At 39.1% G+C, this 15,294-nt stretch overlaps 1 protein-coding gene across 3 annotated transcripts in view; it reads right to left on the bottom strand.

Annotated features, from left to right (window-relative positions):
* Nucleotides 1-2,248: 2,248 nt before the first annotated feature.
* LOC146392975 (uncharacterized) overlaps nt 2,249-15,294 on the bottom strand; it is a 20,989-nt gene continuing 7,943 nt past the window's right edge. For 2 of the 3 annotated variants that reach the window (XM_084908240.1, XM_084908249.1), the window contains exons 2-6: nt 11,271-11,477; nt 8,720-8,782; nt 7,858-7,921; nt 6,908-7,084; nt 2,249-6,812 (exon numbers count right to left, since the gene is read on the bottom strand). In XM_084908240.1, coding sequence (XP_084764366.1) covers nt 5,213-6,812; nt 6,908-7,084; nt 7,858-7,921; nt 8,720-8,782; nt 11,271-11,463 — 2,097 coding nt within the window. In that variant the 5' untranslated portion in view covers nt 11,464-11,477 and the 3' untranslated portion in view covers nt 2,249-5,212. Of the gene's footprint in view, nt 6,813-6,907; nt 7,085-7,857; nt 7,922-8,719; nt 8,783-11,270; nt 11,478-14,588; nt 14,896-15,294 lie in introns of those variants that run through there. The other variant, XM_084908256.1, reaches the window with a different exon arrangement.

The raw sequence follows: 15,294 nt of genomic DNA, 5'->3' as shown, positions 1-15,294 counted from the left end.
GTGACTTTACATACTTTTTCTACTAACAAATATCGTGGTTGTTTGTCAGTATAACATCAGTTCCTCACACGCGGACAGTACAGGTGATATGTGAAGTATAGACCTGCCTTTATTCTGGTTTTAACTTCGATCAGTTAATACATAATCTGACCTCTGCATAAAAACACAGCACACTCCATGAGGTCAACTTTTATATTTAAAGAAAAGAAATCTGTGAAATTCATTGCAATTGAAGCTAGGAATGAGATATCTTAGCAACAAATGTTTCTGAATAACTCGATGCGATGCTGCAATCCAGTAAACTTGACTCATGATTTAATTTGAATTCATTAACCCGTAGAAAACAGACAGACTGATCTAATCATGGTTAACCAGGAACATATAGTATCAGTGTTTAAATCATCGGCTTCATTTTGACCGAATACAATTATGTGAATGAAAATCCGGCTTTAGATGGAATCATATTGTTATCATCACCACAAAAAGATCTTAAATCATGGGCTCCATATTTTTTTATAATCCAGTCACTATACTGTATTTGAGCTTTATTTTTAATTGTACTTAGTCTAAGTGGAAAATTTGATATGTTAGAGGTAATTAAGAATGTCAAGTTTTCACTTCAAGTCCTCAACTGTAAAAATAAAAAATAAAATAGAACATTAGTGAATCATCTGCACTGAACTATGCTTTTTATTAATCTCTGTCTCTCTTCCACAGCATGTCTTCATCCTGTCTTCCTTCTCTCACCCCAACCAATCACAGCAGATGGCCCCGCCCCTCCTGAGCCTGGTTCTGCCGGAGGTTTCTTCCTGTTAAAAGGGAGTTTTTCTTCCCACTGTTGCCAAACTGCTTGCTCATAGGGGGTCATATGATTGTTGGGCTTTTCTCTGTATCTACTGTACAATATAAAGCGCCTTGAGGCAACTGTTGTTGTGATTTGGCGCTATATAAATAAAATTGAATTGAATTGAAGAGAAAATAAGCTACAGACACCTGCTCTGTTAAGGCAAATCATAGGCAGTTCATATAGTTATTTTTATGTTTTCAAAGAGTATATAATATATATGCATGTAATGCCGAGTTAACTGTTATGGGTGTTTAATTATAGTGCATAAGTGAAAAAAAAAAATCCTGTGTCTTTCATATACACATATCCAGCTGTGTAAAACAAACAGCCCTGTGAACGTATCATGTTGAAAAGTACAGACATGTTAATGCTGCTAGAAAAGTTTGCTGAAGAATAATGGAAATACACGCTAACGCATGAAGATGCTATATGTTCATTCATTTATAGTCATGCATAACACTGCACAAGGAAGCAAGCCAGTCAGAGAATGGAATGAAAATCGAACGCATGGGAAAAAAGGAAAACTGGGACACTAGACCAGGGACTTCCGGGTTTGTTTCTCACAAGGACAGGAAATAATGCTGAACTCTGAACTGTGTCTCTTAAACTTTCTGTTTTAACACAGCTGTAAGTGAGTCCCCAGGGCTCGAAGCACACAAGAAAGTATAAAGCTGAATAAATACAGATTAGCCTCATTTTAAGGCTACATCATTGAGAGCTAAGTGAGATCAAATTTGTCTATAGTTTATATTGTAGCTTGCTAAACAAGCAAATAACTTTGTGCTCCATTCTCTTGTTCAAAGATGGCCAAAACACTAATATTGTGGTTTCTGTCAGTAGTACGGAAAGTTGTATATTAACATTTCACATCCTGTTGTTGTCCACCTTTTCTCCCTGATTTATGATAGTGTTTTAGGCTTTTCTTCATGAAGTGAGGGAGGTTCTATACATTAAAAGATCAATTATATGATAATGTAGTCTGATAGCTATAGCAGCTTTAAACAAATTAAAACTTGTATGGTTATCAGTGCTCAGCCTCATCAGTTATTTTAGTGACTAAATGACTAAAGTGTTGTTACACAAAAATGGAACTAAATTTCTACACAACTAAAAGCAGACAATAAATCTTCTTCTGGCCTCTGGAATATAAAAGTAGCTAAGTACGCTTCTGTAGTTGAAGCATATAATGACCTAGTTACTATTAATATTCATTAAATTAGACAATATATAGACATAAAAGTAAAGTTATAAATAAATAAAGAATAAATAAAGAATGAATAATATCACCCTGGTTTTACTCTGACACGTGGCCTTTCTTCATATAACCATGTTCAAGTTTCACAGCTACGATCAACTGTACAATCAAATATTGCAAACAGAGTGCATGCATCAATAGAGAGATCCAGTCTATTCACTTTTATTTTATATCATGTAAAATTTTACAAGTTGCAGTTTAGCATTCCCAATATTTTGAAAATGTACACCTTTACATTATTTTTTATTTTTAAGTTTACTTGGAAGTTGCCTGCAGGTTGACAGCTTCTTGGGAAGAAAGTGCAGCTTAGTCGTCTAAACGACCAGCAGACAGTATGCTGCTCTGCTTTCCAATATTGTTTTTGCATTCAGTTTAATGTTGAAAATAACATGTTTGATTTATGCATTTATTTACTTATGCATTCATATTTAAACGACAGAAAACTAAGCCCTGGTGTGGGGTTAAAGAGGTTTGTATTTGCCAATGAAAGTGTCTAGCACCATCATAAAAGGCAAAGGTTCTTGAACAAAGTAACAGTGTGCAAGTCCTTATCGGGGCACTACTACTGACAGGGCACAAACAGAAGAGTGTATATCATAAATGTTCTGCTGTCAAGGTAAAGTTCTTTGTTGTGCTGTCACCTACTCTCCTATGATTGACAGTTAGCAGTAATTTAGCACAAATATTAATTTGGGGGAAAGAAAATGGAATAATAGGACTGTTTGAACCAGCTTGCAACTTTTGCACCTTTATATAGCATAGCATCAAACACAATTACAACAACTTAATGGAGAGCCAGCACATTAATAAATCTCCAGCTGCCCATGGAGTCATTATGGCTCCACAATCTAATGGATGTGTTATAAAGAATTACTGTTTCAACCATCAGCTAGACAATCTTACATCTCAACAGCCCGCTGATCCACAGGTCATACTAAAGCCATTAGTAAAAGGATATCACTTTATGTAAAAGTGATGGGCTCTGCTATCACCTCAGCTATAGCTAGGTTAGTGCTCATGTCCAAGCACTAAATGTGACAAGAAATAACCTTCTAGTACATATCTTCTGCAGTTCAGCCAATAAACACACTTTTTTAATTCAAAGACAAAGCAAACCTAAGTTTCTGTAACACCGGGTGTTCAACATAAAATTACACCTGCGATACACAGGAACCATTCATTCAGGATCTAGTGTGGTCACTAGTGTTTTTAGGCCCATCATGATTAGATTTGCCAGCCATCGTATGAATATACTCATCTTTGACTCGAGTTATTTAACAAACAACCATTTTGTGTTCATTTCTGTGTGGTATGAAATCTTGAAATATCTTGAAACATTCATGAGTTGTGACAAATAAGACAGTGCACACCATCTGTTCATGTTGAATATAAAAGCAAACTTAAAAATCACACAATTCAACACTCCTCAGGAGTTTCGTTAGCATGCTAAAATCTGCTAATTACCCCTGAAGTCAAAGTACAGCTGAGGCTAATAGGAACATGATTTCTTTTAGCAGCTGTGGAATTAAAACCTACGGAGCCCCACAAGGGACAAAAAAACAACAACAATGAGCTTTTGTGAGATCCCGAGTTACTTTTGCGAGATCTCGCAAAATAGGCCGCATCCTTCGCAGGTCGCATTTGAAGGCCGAGTCGGTGTATCCCTCGTGGTCCAAACTATCCCAGAATTCATAGCGCAGCCCAGCCACTTCCAGTTTCCAACAATGGTGGCAGCTACTTAGTTTTAATATTACTCTTTCTGGGTCGCAAAATAAACAAAACTAAACTAAGATATTTTGAGGCAAGAATGTAGCTGTGTAAACTTCAAACATCTGCTCGGTTTATCAAGACATCACATATTTGCAAAAGTGCTCTGACGTTTTCGAGGCTTACTAGAGCCGGGGGGGAGGACCATACTCCCGGCACACTGTGCCTCGACCTCACGGTCAGCTTCGAGCTGGCGACCTCTGAAGGATGCGGCCTATTTCGTGAGATCTCGCAAAAGTTCATCTCCATTTTTTTTCACCAATGTCCCTTGTGGGGCTCCGTAATAAACCAGCATGTGGGAAAGAATAATAATTTTTGACGTGATCGTGGAGCTAGACAAAAAGTTATTGAGATGCATCTCGAGAAAAACTTGATGAAATGTCAAAAAATGTCAATGCAATCATTCTAAAAGATACAGAAATTTCATTCAAGATCACCAGAGGTATTGAGATTCATTCAGAATGAATGTCTGTAAAAAAATTGACTCAATGACTGATCCATCCAATTTATATCTAAACAACTTTGTGGAAAAACACTTTGAGAGTTTTGAGGTAAAATTGGATGTTCTATGTCATCTTTTGTGAGATAAACAAAAGAACAAGCATCACTAAACATCAGTTTCATTGGGAAATTTGAAGTAATGTCAGTGGTTGATAAGGTAACATCACCTATAGTTGTGTTATTTTCTTGTAATCCTGTTTCAGCCACTTTAATTTCTCTTTACATTTCTTCACTATGAGGTGAGTATTTTTTTAGCAGGTTTAGAAAAACTAAATTGCATCTTTGCTGTCAGTTCTCTTCTTTCTGATTTGGTCCATTTTTAGGACTCATGTTAAAAACTGTTGTTTGTATGGTAATATTTTGCCAGATCTACATTCATGTGATTGACCAAACTATATCTGGACAAATCACTGTTCCTCTTATGTCCTACTCTTACACACACACAGCCCAAAAACAGATCTAATAACTTGAATTTTTAGCTACGCAGTAAAAAGTTCCTCCATCGGTTCCCAGAACTTTGAAAAAGCTCCGGCTGTGAGAAACTGTGTAGAGCTTAGAGGATTCCCATCATTTGGGGATATTAGGTACTGACGTGCTTAGTATGGACCAAAGTGTGAACTGAAGAGTGGTTATCCATTACATAAAGAAAATTTGAAATTTGTGTGGATGGCTTTTCAATCAAGCATCCAGTCCAGTCCCCCTACAGTGTAACCAGTTAATAATTAAAAATATGCTTATGGTTATTTTATAAGAATGACTTATTCTACTTAGTGATGGTAACAGTCACTTTCTTTAGATCAGCACTGGACACTTAACTTTTCACCACTTTGTGACTTCAGCGGTCAGTCCTTTTCCATCTTCAGCTCCACTTCTTCCTCCATTAACTGTGCTCCTTCCACCTGCATCACCTTGCAGTCTCTAATGTCTTCCATTTCCATCATGTCCTCCTTCTCTTGACTCAAAGATGGGATAACCTCTACACCAGAAGTTTTTCCGCTCTGGCTCTCAGGTTGTCTAGCACCTGGTACAAAATCATCTCCTTCAGCCGAACCGATAACCCTCTTGTCTGGTTCAGCTCCAAGTTCATAATCGTCTTCTTTCTGGTCTTTAGTGGTTGACTTCTCTTCTTCCACCATTGTGACAACAGAGAACTCCCTCTGGCTGTCAGGACTGGCTTTAACAATGGTCACACTACTTATTCTGCCACCTTGAGGTGAGGAGGGAGACAGGCTAGAAGGTGACAAAGGTAAACTGCTTGATCTGTCTTTAAAAAGTTGTTCAGATGAAGATGAAAGGGCAGAGCTTTTAGAGTCCCCTGCTGCAACTGGTGACAGTTTATTTTTTTTTAGAATTCCAGGTCTCTTAAATTCTAATTTTTCTTCAGCTTTGGGCATTGTGGTGCCTTCAAGCTCTCTCTCCGGAGCTCGGGCTTGTGATGGACTATAAGTTTGTCTAAAGGATGAATAGGAAACAGGTGATTGGCTAGACATTTCTTGGTGAAGTGGGAGTTTCGGGGTTGGTGTCAGGACACGAGGAAGTTCTCCTTTTACAGCTTCTGGTGGCATATTTTTTGAGCCAACTTTGGGACTTGCTGTCCCTGCTAGGGGGGATGTAGGAGTTTTTAATGAAGAAACTGAAGATGGCGTCTTGATTGGGAAGGAAGATGAAGGGGATGAATCTAGGGTTAAACCTGGTTCCACATCTGAACTAGAGCTTAGGTCTTGAATAAGTTGAGAACCTGTCCTGGAACAGGCGTCAAGCTGACCAGTATGAGTGACAGAAGTGAAACCTGGAATTGATGTGGGCATAGGTACGATGGGTGTAGATGTCTGCAGTGGACCAAATTCATATGCCTCTTCAGGTTTTATCCACTGACCCTCAACATTTACTCCCTTCTCAGATGGAATAGGAAGAGAACTTGGGGCAGAAGCAACTGTACTCCCGGATGAAGACTGGATCTTTTTACAAGGTTCAGGATTGAGCACAGTTTTAATCTGGGAAGAAGGAGAATTAAGAGAACTTGATGTTTTATTCTCCTGTTGTAGCTCAGTCTCAAGTATGGAATCAGATTTAGTGCCACGCTGCAGATCAACTTTAATGTTCTTAACAGGCACGGGCTCTTCCAGCACTGCAGGTTGCTGCTGAACAGCAAATTTAACCCCTCCAATATCTTTGCCCGTCTCCTCCCCTACATTAATACCTACAGGGTCACTGCCCCGCCTTAGCCCAAATATAGTCACACTCTTTTTTCTTCTTCCCACATTTGCAGATACTCCACTGGCACTTTCTGAAGGTCGGCGGACTTCCTTAAACATGCTTCTCAGGTTGTATCCGCCATCTTTCCTATCATCGCTGTCTTGGGATTGGTCCAGCTGGTCCCCTGAAATGGCCAATGGACTTGGACCACCATGAGACTTTTTATCAGTGTGTGTCACTCGGAACCTGAAAGGATTTCAATAAATTAATTATAAATCCTCTTATTTGTCACTACTTTATCTCTGTGTATTTTACAAAACTGTCCAGTTCTTCATTATTACCTGCCAACAGAGAAGACAGTCTGTTCCCCAGGTCGTTGCTTGGCACGTAGGGTTCTGCTTTGTCTGCGGCCTTTTTTAGATTTAATCTGGACACAGAGGTGGCAGGAGTTGTGGTCGGTGCCTGAGTGAACTGTGTGGAGATGGGGAGGAATACCACCAATGGACTCCTTACGCAACCTGGCCATTAACATGAGCAAAGTTTTGAAATTAGATTAAATACCTTTCTACCTTAAATAGATCATAACATTTTTATCCAGCTCAATCCCCTCAGTGCCTTGATTTGACAAGAAACCTGAAGCTACCTTACAGTCTCTGGCTCTAAGATGTTAATATCCAAATCAACCCCATATTTTGGAAAATGGGGAAAAAAAGTGAAGTCCTAGAACATTTAGATCACACTTAGATTATTAGAGTCTCAGTGACGTTCACATAGGCAGATTCTTGAAGAATGCACAGATCATCCTTATGACTGGGTCATAAAATCTTCATAAAAACCTCATTAAACCACAAGCTTGTGGGGTGCACCTATTAGTGGTTGCAGGAGGGGCAAACCATGAATTAGCGAGAGGGTATTGATTTTGTTCTAGAACAGGTCTGATCCACAGCATCTCCATCACTTACAAACCTTGGTGTATCTACCAGTAAAGCTAAATTGGATCATAACATGTGCATTTGTTCAACACACTTAGTGATGCAAGTACATTAAACCTGACCAAATTTAAGTTCAACAATCCGAATCAAGATATTTGAATTTGTCTTAGAATAACACAGGAATGTGATGAACCTGGCCATGAAACTACTTGTTAGTCAACTCTTCGTTTACCTGGACAATGTGTGACTATGTGTAAAATGTGTAATTCTTTAACGGTTAATGCAATAATTGTTAGAGGTCATATAAAAAAGTAAAGATTACCATGTAGTGTAACATAGCTTTAGCTGAATAAGCATACCTGGGATCATGACGTACGCAGACATTATGGTTTCCCAACATCTCATTGAAGGCTTCCATATTTGCTAGAGGACACAAATAAAAGAAGTAAATAGTAAATTAACATGAATACAACTTCTACTGTTAGGTCCTGGGTCCGTGAACCAGTTTTATGTATCTGGACATTTTTATTCCGGTTTATTTAATGCTCTAAAATGTAGTTGATGTTCCTGGCTTTGGTTCTTATTGCTGCGTTTCTGCTTTGTGTAGTATTTGCATCTGTCTTGTAGTTTTAAGGTTTCTGTTTCTATTGCTTTTATAGTCCAGTTACTTTTGGTCCCTTTAAAAAGAGCGAGGCACACGTCGAGGAGCTGAAACTCCTAAACCAGGGGTGCATCCCTACTCAAACACAGCTGAATCAAATGGTTGGATTACCTCTTCAGCATGCCATCAAGTCTGACAAAGGCCTGATAACAAGCCAATCAAACGAGCCATTTGATTCAGGTGTGTCGGAACAAGGATGCATCTAAAAGCTGCAGGACAGTAGCTCTCGAGGACTGAAGTTGGACACCCCTGTCTTAAACCCTTCATCCAATTTGAATGTGGATACCCTTAAATGAAAGTTGAGAGTCTACATCAGGGGTTTTGAACTCCAGGCCTCGAGGGCCGGTGTCCTGCAGGTTTTAGCTCTCACCCTGGGTCAGCACACCTGTATCAAATGAATAGTTCATTACCAGGCCTCTGGAGAACTTCAGACCCCTGGTCTACACATTATTTCCATGACCATTATATAACTATAATTGGAATATGTTATATGTTTAGAATTTCCAAATTCCAACAAGAAATTAAAAAAATATTGAGAAAATATTGGTCGGTTCTGTCACCTTCATTTTGTATGATACATTTAAGGATCTGTTCCACCGTGTCCTGGTTCTCTTCATCCTCATCTGAAACAGAGTAAAACAAACACATTCATCTTCTAGCTAATAAATTCCTTTTATTTTGTTCTTAAAACATAAGAGAGTGAAAGTCAAGATATGGATCTGAATGCAGGACCTGGCAGAAGGTGGCAAGCAGACTAGCCAACCATCTCTGGAGCTCCACTGTTCAGGTTTACTCTGCTGGCATTTGTCTGTACCAGGACAGCCACAGGGTAATGGGGCTATTTACTCAAAGCTGGGGATCTGGTGTGTGCCTATGAGAGCATGTCCACACACCAGTGGGCGTGGGTGAGGAACAAGTGGTGGTGGTCAGATTTCCTCAAAGTCTGCCGTAGTTCAGTCTGAAAGGTGCTCAGCTGATGTGTGTCATCAAAAGAAGACACTTCAGTGATTCTTAATGGCAGAAAGGCAATGTACTGTCAGGGAGAGACTTACCTACTCACTTCTGCTTTTCACAGTGCTGCAAGCAGCAATGCTAGCCGGCACTGTAAGCTAGAGGCAAGTGATTCAGCCAGGGATCAAACCGCCAACTTTCCGATTAGCGGATGGTCTGCTCTACTATCTGTTAAGCTACACGACTGGCATCTCAGCGCACGTGCTGGTTTTTCAGCTTTGCATTTGTTGATTAATTTATATTCTTCGATTATTGTTATTCAGGGTTTTGGATATCTATATTTCTTAAGTTCTTAGTGATCCTAGTGTTTATTTTGGCCTGTGTATAATCTCAGTCTCTGGGTTTTTCTCTCTGCCTGTCTCATGTTTCCTGTTTTATTTTGGGTCGAGTGCAATAACCTCAGTTTTATCTGAATTAAGAAGCAGGAAATTAGAGGTCATCCAGGTCTTTGTCTCTTTGGTGTGTGTTATCTGGCCTCATGGAAAGATGAAGCTGGGTATCATCTGCATAGCAGTGAAAATGTCTGCTATGGTTTCTAATAGCAATGGGAACTATTTAGAATTCAACTTAATTTTATTTATGTAGCGCAAACTCAAAACAACAGTTGCATCAGTGCGCTTCATATTGCAAGGTAAAGACCCTACAATAATACAAAGAAAGAAAAAACCCAACAACCCAAACAGTGGGAAGGAAAAACACCCGTTTAACAGGAAGAAACTTCCAGCAGAACCAGGCTCAGGGAGGGGCATCTATCTGCCACGACTGGTTGGGGTGCGGAGAGGAAGAAGAGACAAGAGATTAATGATAACAAATGACTACATGCAGAGAGGTGTATAAACACATTGTGGGTGGAAAAGGTGAATGAAAAACAAAACAAAAATTTATAATTCCAGCCTTATTGTGTTAAGAAGATTCCCTGATTCCGTGAACCAATTGGAGTCTATTAGATAGTTATGTAATAGACTAGCTACTAACCAAACCACTGCAGTGCCTTAATATGTGCAGCACATACTATAATATCTGTAATAAAATATTGTGCTGGGGTCTAGCAGGACAAGCGCAGAGATGAGTCCCCTGCAGAGATCACTAAAGCTGTTTCTGTGCTGTGAATTTGAAACCTGACTGAAACTCTTCAAATAAACCTGCCTCTGCAGATGATCTGTTAGCTGGTTTACAACTACTCTTTCAAGAATTTTCTAGATAAAAGGAAGGTTGGGATTTGCCTATATTTAGCTAAGACAGCTGCGTCAAGCGATGGCTGTTTAAGTAACAGTTTAACTACTGCCAGCCTAAAGTCCTGTGGTACGTGTCGGTATTTGGACTAACAGACAAGTTCATTTATTAAGGAAAAGATTTTTTGAGGTTAACTCAGAACAACTGGAGCGAAAAATGCAAATAAATATCAATAGTATTGAAAGCAGCTGTAGGTAATGATACATCTGCGAGATGGTTATGAATGATCATTTCTTTAACAATTAAAACTTTAGTTATGAAGACATTCATGAAAGGAAAGCTTTGCTCAACAGAGCTCTGACTTTTCAGCCTGGCTACAATCACTGACTACCAGTAAGATGTTCTAGTTTTACAAAGTATTTCTCCAGGCTAAATGATGATCTTTGAAATTAGTGAGACGCTATTTCCTCTCCAGCTTACGAGTCATCTGCTTTAACGTGCACATCTGTGGCATGACAAGCACACGAGCACAGCCACTACAATAGATGTGTTAGCAAGCTAACAATAGCCCACTGTTTATCATTGTTGTGGTTCTAATAAACACTTAAATAAATGAATGCAGCTTTAATCCTCTATTTATGTTACTAACAGACACTGTCACAAACAACAAAATGTTTCTGTTCTCTCTGTATTATTGTAGGGTCTTTATCTTACAATGCAAAGCGCCTTAATGCAACTGTTGTTGTGATTTCTTGCTATACAAATAAAATTGGATCATATACATTACTCATAGTACTCTAATAGTAATCTATTACAAATGTATATATATTTGTCACATGCACAATAATGTCAGTATGGCTAACTTAAACCTTATTTTACTTTCTGTCACAGAGCTCTTCCTTGATTAGCCTTTTCTCTCCAACCCACCATCTGCATTTTCTCCTAGCTTCTCCTCCTCCTCCTCCTCATCCTCCACGTCTGTTCGACAGTGATAGCCCTTCTTCTTCAAGAGGTGGCAGATTAGGAAGCCCAGCAGTCCCGTAAGAAAGAAAAGGAAGACCACCAGAAACATTATGTAGGGTGGAGGCGTCCCTGCCCCCATGGCTTCTAATTCAGTCATAATGTGGCTTTAACCTGAAAGAAAACAGAATCCATGTCATCCTTGAACTCCACTGTTGGGACAGTAATGATCTAAGCAGGAACATTTTTTCAGAGGCTACAACATTAACATCAATATTAGGTTAAGAGGATAGAGAGACTCCTCTAGAGGAAGTGGACGTGAAACAGAACAGGAAGAAATGTGTGTCATACTACAGGGAGTGCAGAATTATTAGGCAAGTTGTATTTTTGAGGAATAATTTTATTATTGAACAACAACCATGTTCTCAATGAACCCACAAAACTCATTAATATCAAAGCTGAATGTTTCTGGAAGTAGTTTTTAGTTTGTTTTTAGTTTTAGCTATTTTAGGGGGATATCTGTGTGTGCAGGTGACTATTACTGTGCATAATTATTAGGCAACTTAACAAAAAACAAATATATACCCGTTTCAATGATTTATTTTTACCAGTGAAACCAATATAACATCTCCACATTCACAAATATACATTTCTGACATTCAAAAACAAAACAAAAACAAATCAGCGACCAATATAGCCACCTTTCTTTGCAAGGACACTCAAAAGCCTGCCATCCATGGATTCTGTCAGTGTTTTGATCTGTTCACCATCAACATTGCGTGCAGCAGCAACCACAGCCTCCCAGACACTGTTCAGAGAGGTGTACTGTTTTCCCTCCTTGTAAATCTCACATTTGATGATGGACCACAGGTTCTCAATGGGGTTCAGATCAGGTGAACAAGGAGGCCATGTCATTAGTTTTTCTTCTTTTATACCCTTTCTTGCCAGCCACGCTGTGGAGTACTTGGACGCGTGTGATGGAGCATTGTCCTGCATGAAAATCATGTTTTTCTTGAAGGATGCAGACTTCTTCCTGTACCACTGCTTGAAGAAGGTGTCTTCCAGAAACTGGCAGTAGGACTGGGAGTTGAGCTTGACTCCATCCTCAACCCGAAAAGGCCCCACAAGCTCATCTTTGATGATACCAGCCCAAACCAGTACTCCACCTCCACCTTGCTGGCGTCTGAGTGGGACTGGAGCTCTCTGCCCTTTACCAATCCAGCCACGGGCCCATCCATCTGGCCCATCAAGACTCACTCTCATTTCATCAGTCCATAAAACCTTAGAAAAATCAGTCTTGAGATATTTCTTGGCCCAGTCTTGACGTTTCAGCTTGTGTGTCTTGTTCAGTGGTGGTCGTCTTTCAGCCTTTCTTACCTTGGCCATGTCTCTGAGTATTGCACACCTTGTGCTTTTGGGCACTCCAGTGATGTTGCAGCTCTGAAATATGGGCAAACTGGTGGCAAGTGGCATCTTGGCAGCTGCACGCTTGACTTTTCTCAGTTCATGGGCAGTTATTTTGCGCCTTGGTTTTTCCACACGCTTCTTGCGACCCTGTTGACTATTTTGAATGAAACGCTTGATTGTTCGATGATCACGCTTCAGAAGCTTTGCAATTTTGAGACTGCTGCATCCCTCTGCAAGATATCTCACTATTTTTGACTTTTCTGAGCCTGTCAAGTCCTTCTTTTGACCCATTTTGCCAAAGGAAAGGAAGTTGCCTAATAATTATGCACACCTGATATAGGGTGTTCATGTCATTAGACCACACCCCTTCTCATTACAGAGATGCACATCACCTAATATGCTTAATTGGTAGTAGGCTTTCGAGCCTATACAGCTTGGAGTAAGACAACATGCATGAAGAGGATGATGTGGACAAAATACTCATTTGCCTAATAATTCTGCACTCCCTGTACGTGCATGCCTCATCTGTATTAGTTAATGCAAATACCACACACACATCTACTGTTGTCTTATTATAGACAGTTAGGCTGTGAAGGGTTGTTTTCTAACCTTTAGCATGACTACGCTTTAACAGGGTCTATGAGTTGTGAAAGTTATGAACGTGTTTTCTATCATAAACTAATTTTTCATCATCTCTCTTTGTCTCTGCGTCTGATATTGTGCTTGTTGCTCTGTGTGTGGGTGTTTTTACCGGCCTCACAGAGGCGGGATCCTCCTGGAATCTCCGCCCTCTGCACCTGAATCAATCAAGCACCTGTGGCTCAGCTGGCACTCAGCTGTTTGCTACTTAAGCTGGGACCTGACCTTCAGTCTTTGGCTGAGTGTTGTCTAACTGTAGTCGTCTTCACTGTGTCTCTCTGCAAGGCTCTGTTTCACTTTACTGGCTAAAGATTTGAATGTGTCTCTTCCTGTGCCAGGACGGCCCAGTGGAGCTTGGAGAAAGTGTTTGTTGCTTGGCGGATTCTCAAGACACTCAGAGGATCGGGAACTTGGATTCACCGACCTTCCTTCCAGTGAATTTTGTACAAATAGGACTTTGTATAGAGTACTGTCTGCACCAACACTGTAAATAATCTCAGTCCTGCATTTGAGTCTGGCCAGACAAACCGTGACAAATGTACCTTTATTTAAAACACCTGTTTGTCTTATTCAGAATAGTCTTAAGAATTATATATGTATCATGTGTTACATTATACCTAATAATTATTCTATTAACACCAGTAATTGTAACACTTATATAATCTTTTTAGTGGTATTTTGAATTATATTACAGATTGCGTGAAGTTTTTTTAAACATACCAACAGCAAGCCATGGAGGCAGACATGATTAACAAAAAGATCCAAAAATGTATTTTGGATTGCATTAACCCCACAAAACAGGTGAGTAAAACATAAATCCAACTAAGCCCACAAAGGGAAATAGGAGTAAGAACAGGAATCATGAGGGAAAGCAAGCAGGCTGATGACACAACAAATCCCACACACATGTTCATGTAGTTCCTGAAAAAATTCCAAATCATTGAAATTTTCTTATGATTAAAAAAAAAGCTTATGTGTAGAAGATCTTAGACAAACACCTTACAGATCTGGAAAAAGGTGTCACCTGCAAACATCTCAACCACTCAATCTTTTTCCTTTTCATTTTTTACCATGCTTGCCTTATTCTTCATTTACTTTGTTTTAGTTATTGTAAAGTCTCTTAGACTCTGCCCAGGCAACAGTTTCACCTACAAATGCACATTAACGTAAGAATATAGGTTCAGAACTCAGCTTTTTGTCTGTTAAGCAACAAATATTTCTGTAACAAATATTTCTTACCAGGTTCACTGCCTGCGTGGACGCATCGGAACTTGTGAAAGTCTGCGATGTTACTAAAAAACAAGCTACTAAAAGAAACCAATAACAACAAAGCAAAAACGCTGTTCAGATTTAGCCGATAAACATTGTTTCCAATGAGTGTGTTGGATAAGAAACTATCATACAGCGTGTGCCCCTCCAGTCTGGCTTCCCTTTAGCCCCACCTTTTCTGTCTATCTCCAGAGAAGAGATGGGGGCACAGGGCAACCACGTCCTTTTTATTCACAAAAAGAAATGTTACAAAATCTTTTAAAAGTAAAGGTTTATGCCTGTAGTACAACTTGTGCTTTAATGCAGTTATACTACAAACTGTATCATAGAGAAAGTTTAGAGTCATGTATTTGTAGTATTACTGTGTATATATATATATATATATATATATATATATATATATATATATATATATATATATATATATATATATATATATATATATATATATATATATATATATATATATATATATATATATATATATACACATATATACATATATATATATATATATATACATATATATATACACATTTTACATAACGTGATTATGAATAACATACTTGCATACATGTACTGTATGGTGTAACATATGACTGCTTATCAGTTTGGCCCTCCAGCTGGCTTATCAGCATCCAGTAACGCCCCTCGCATGCGCACACACACACACACA

This window comes from Perissodus microlepis, chromosome 2, assembly GCF_051167445.1.
Source record: "Perissodus microlepis isolate ML-2025 ecotype Zambia chromosome 2, ASM5116744v1, whole genome shotgun sequence".
Classification (NCBI taxonomy): Eukaryota; Metazoa; Chordata; class Actinopteri; order Cichliformes; family Cichlidae; genus Perissodus; species Perissodus microlepis.
Note: the sequence above shows the minus strand (reverse complement) of the source record. Positions and strands in the feature narration are given on the sequence as shown.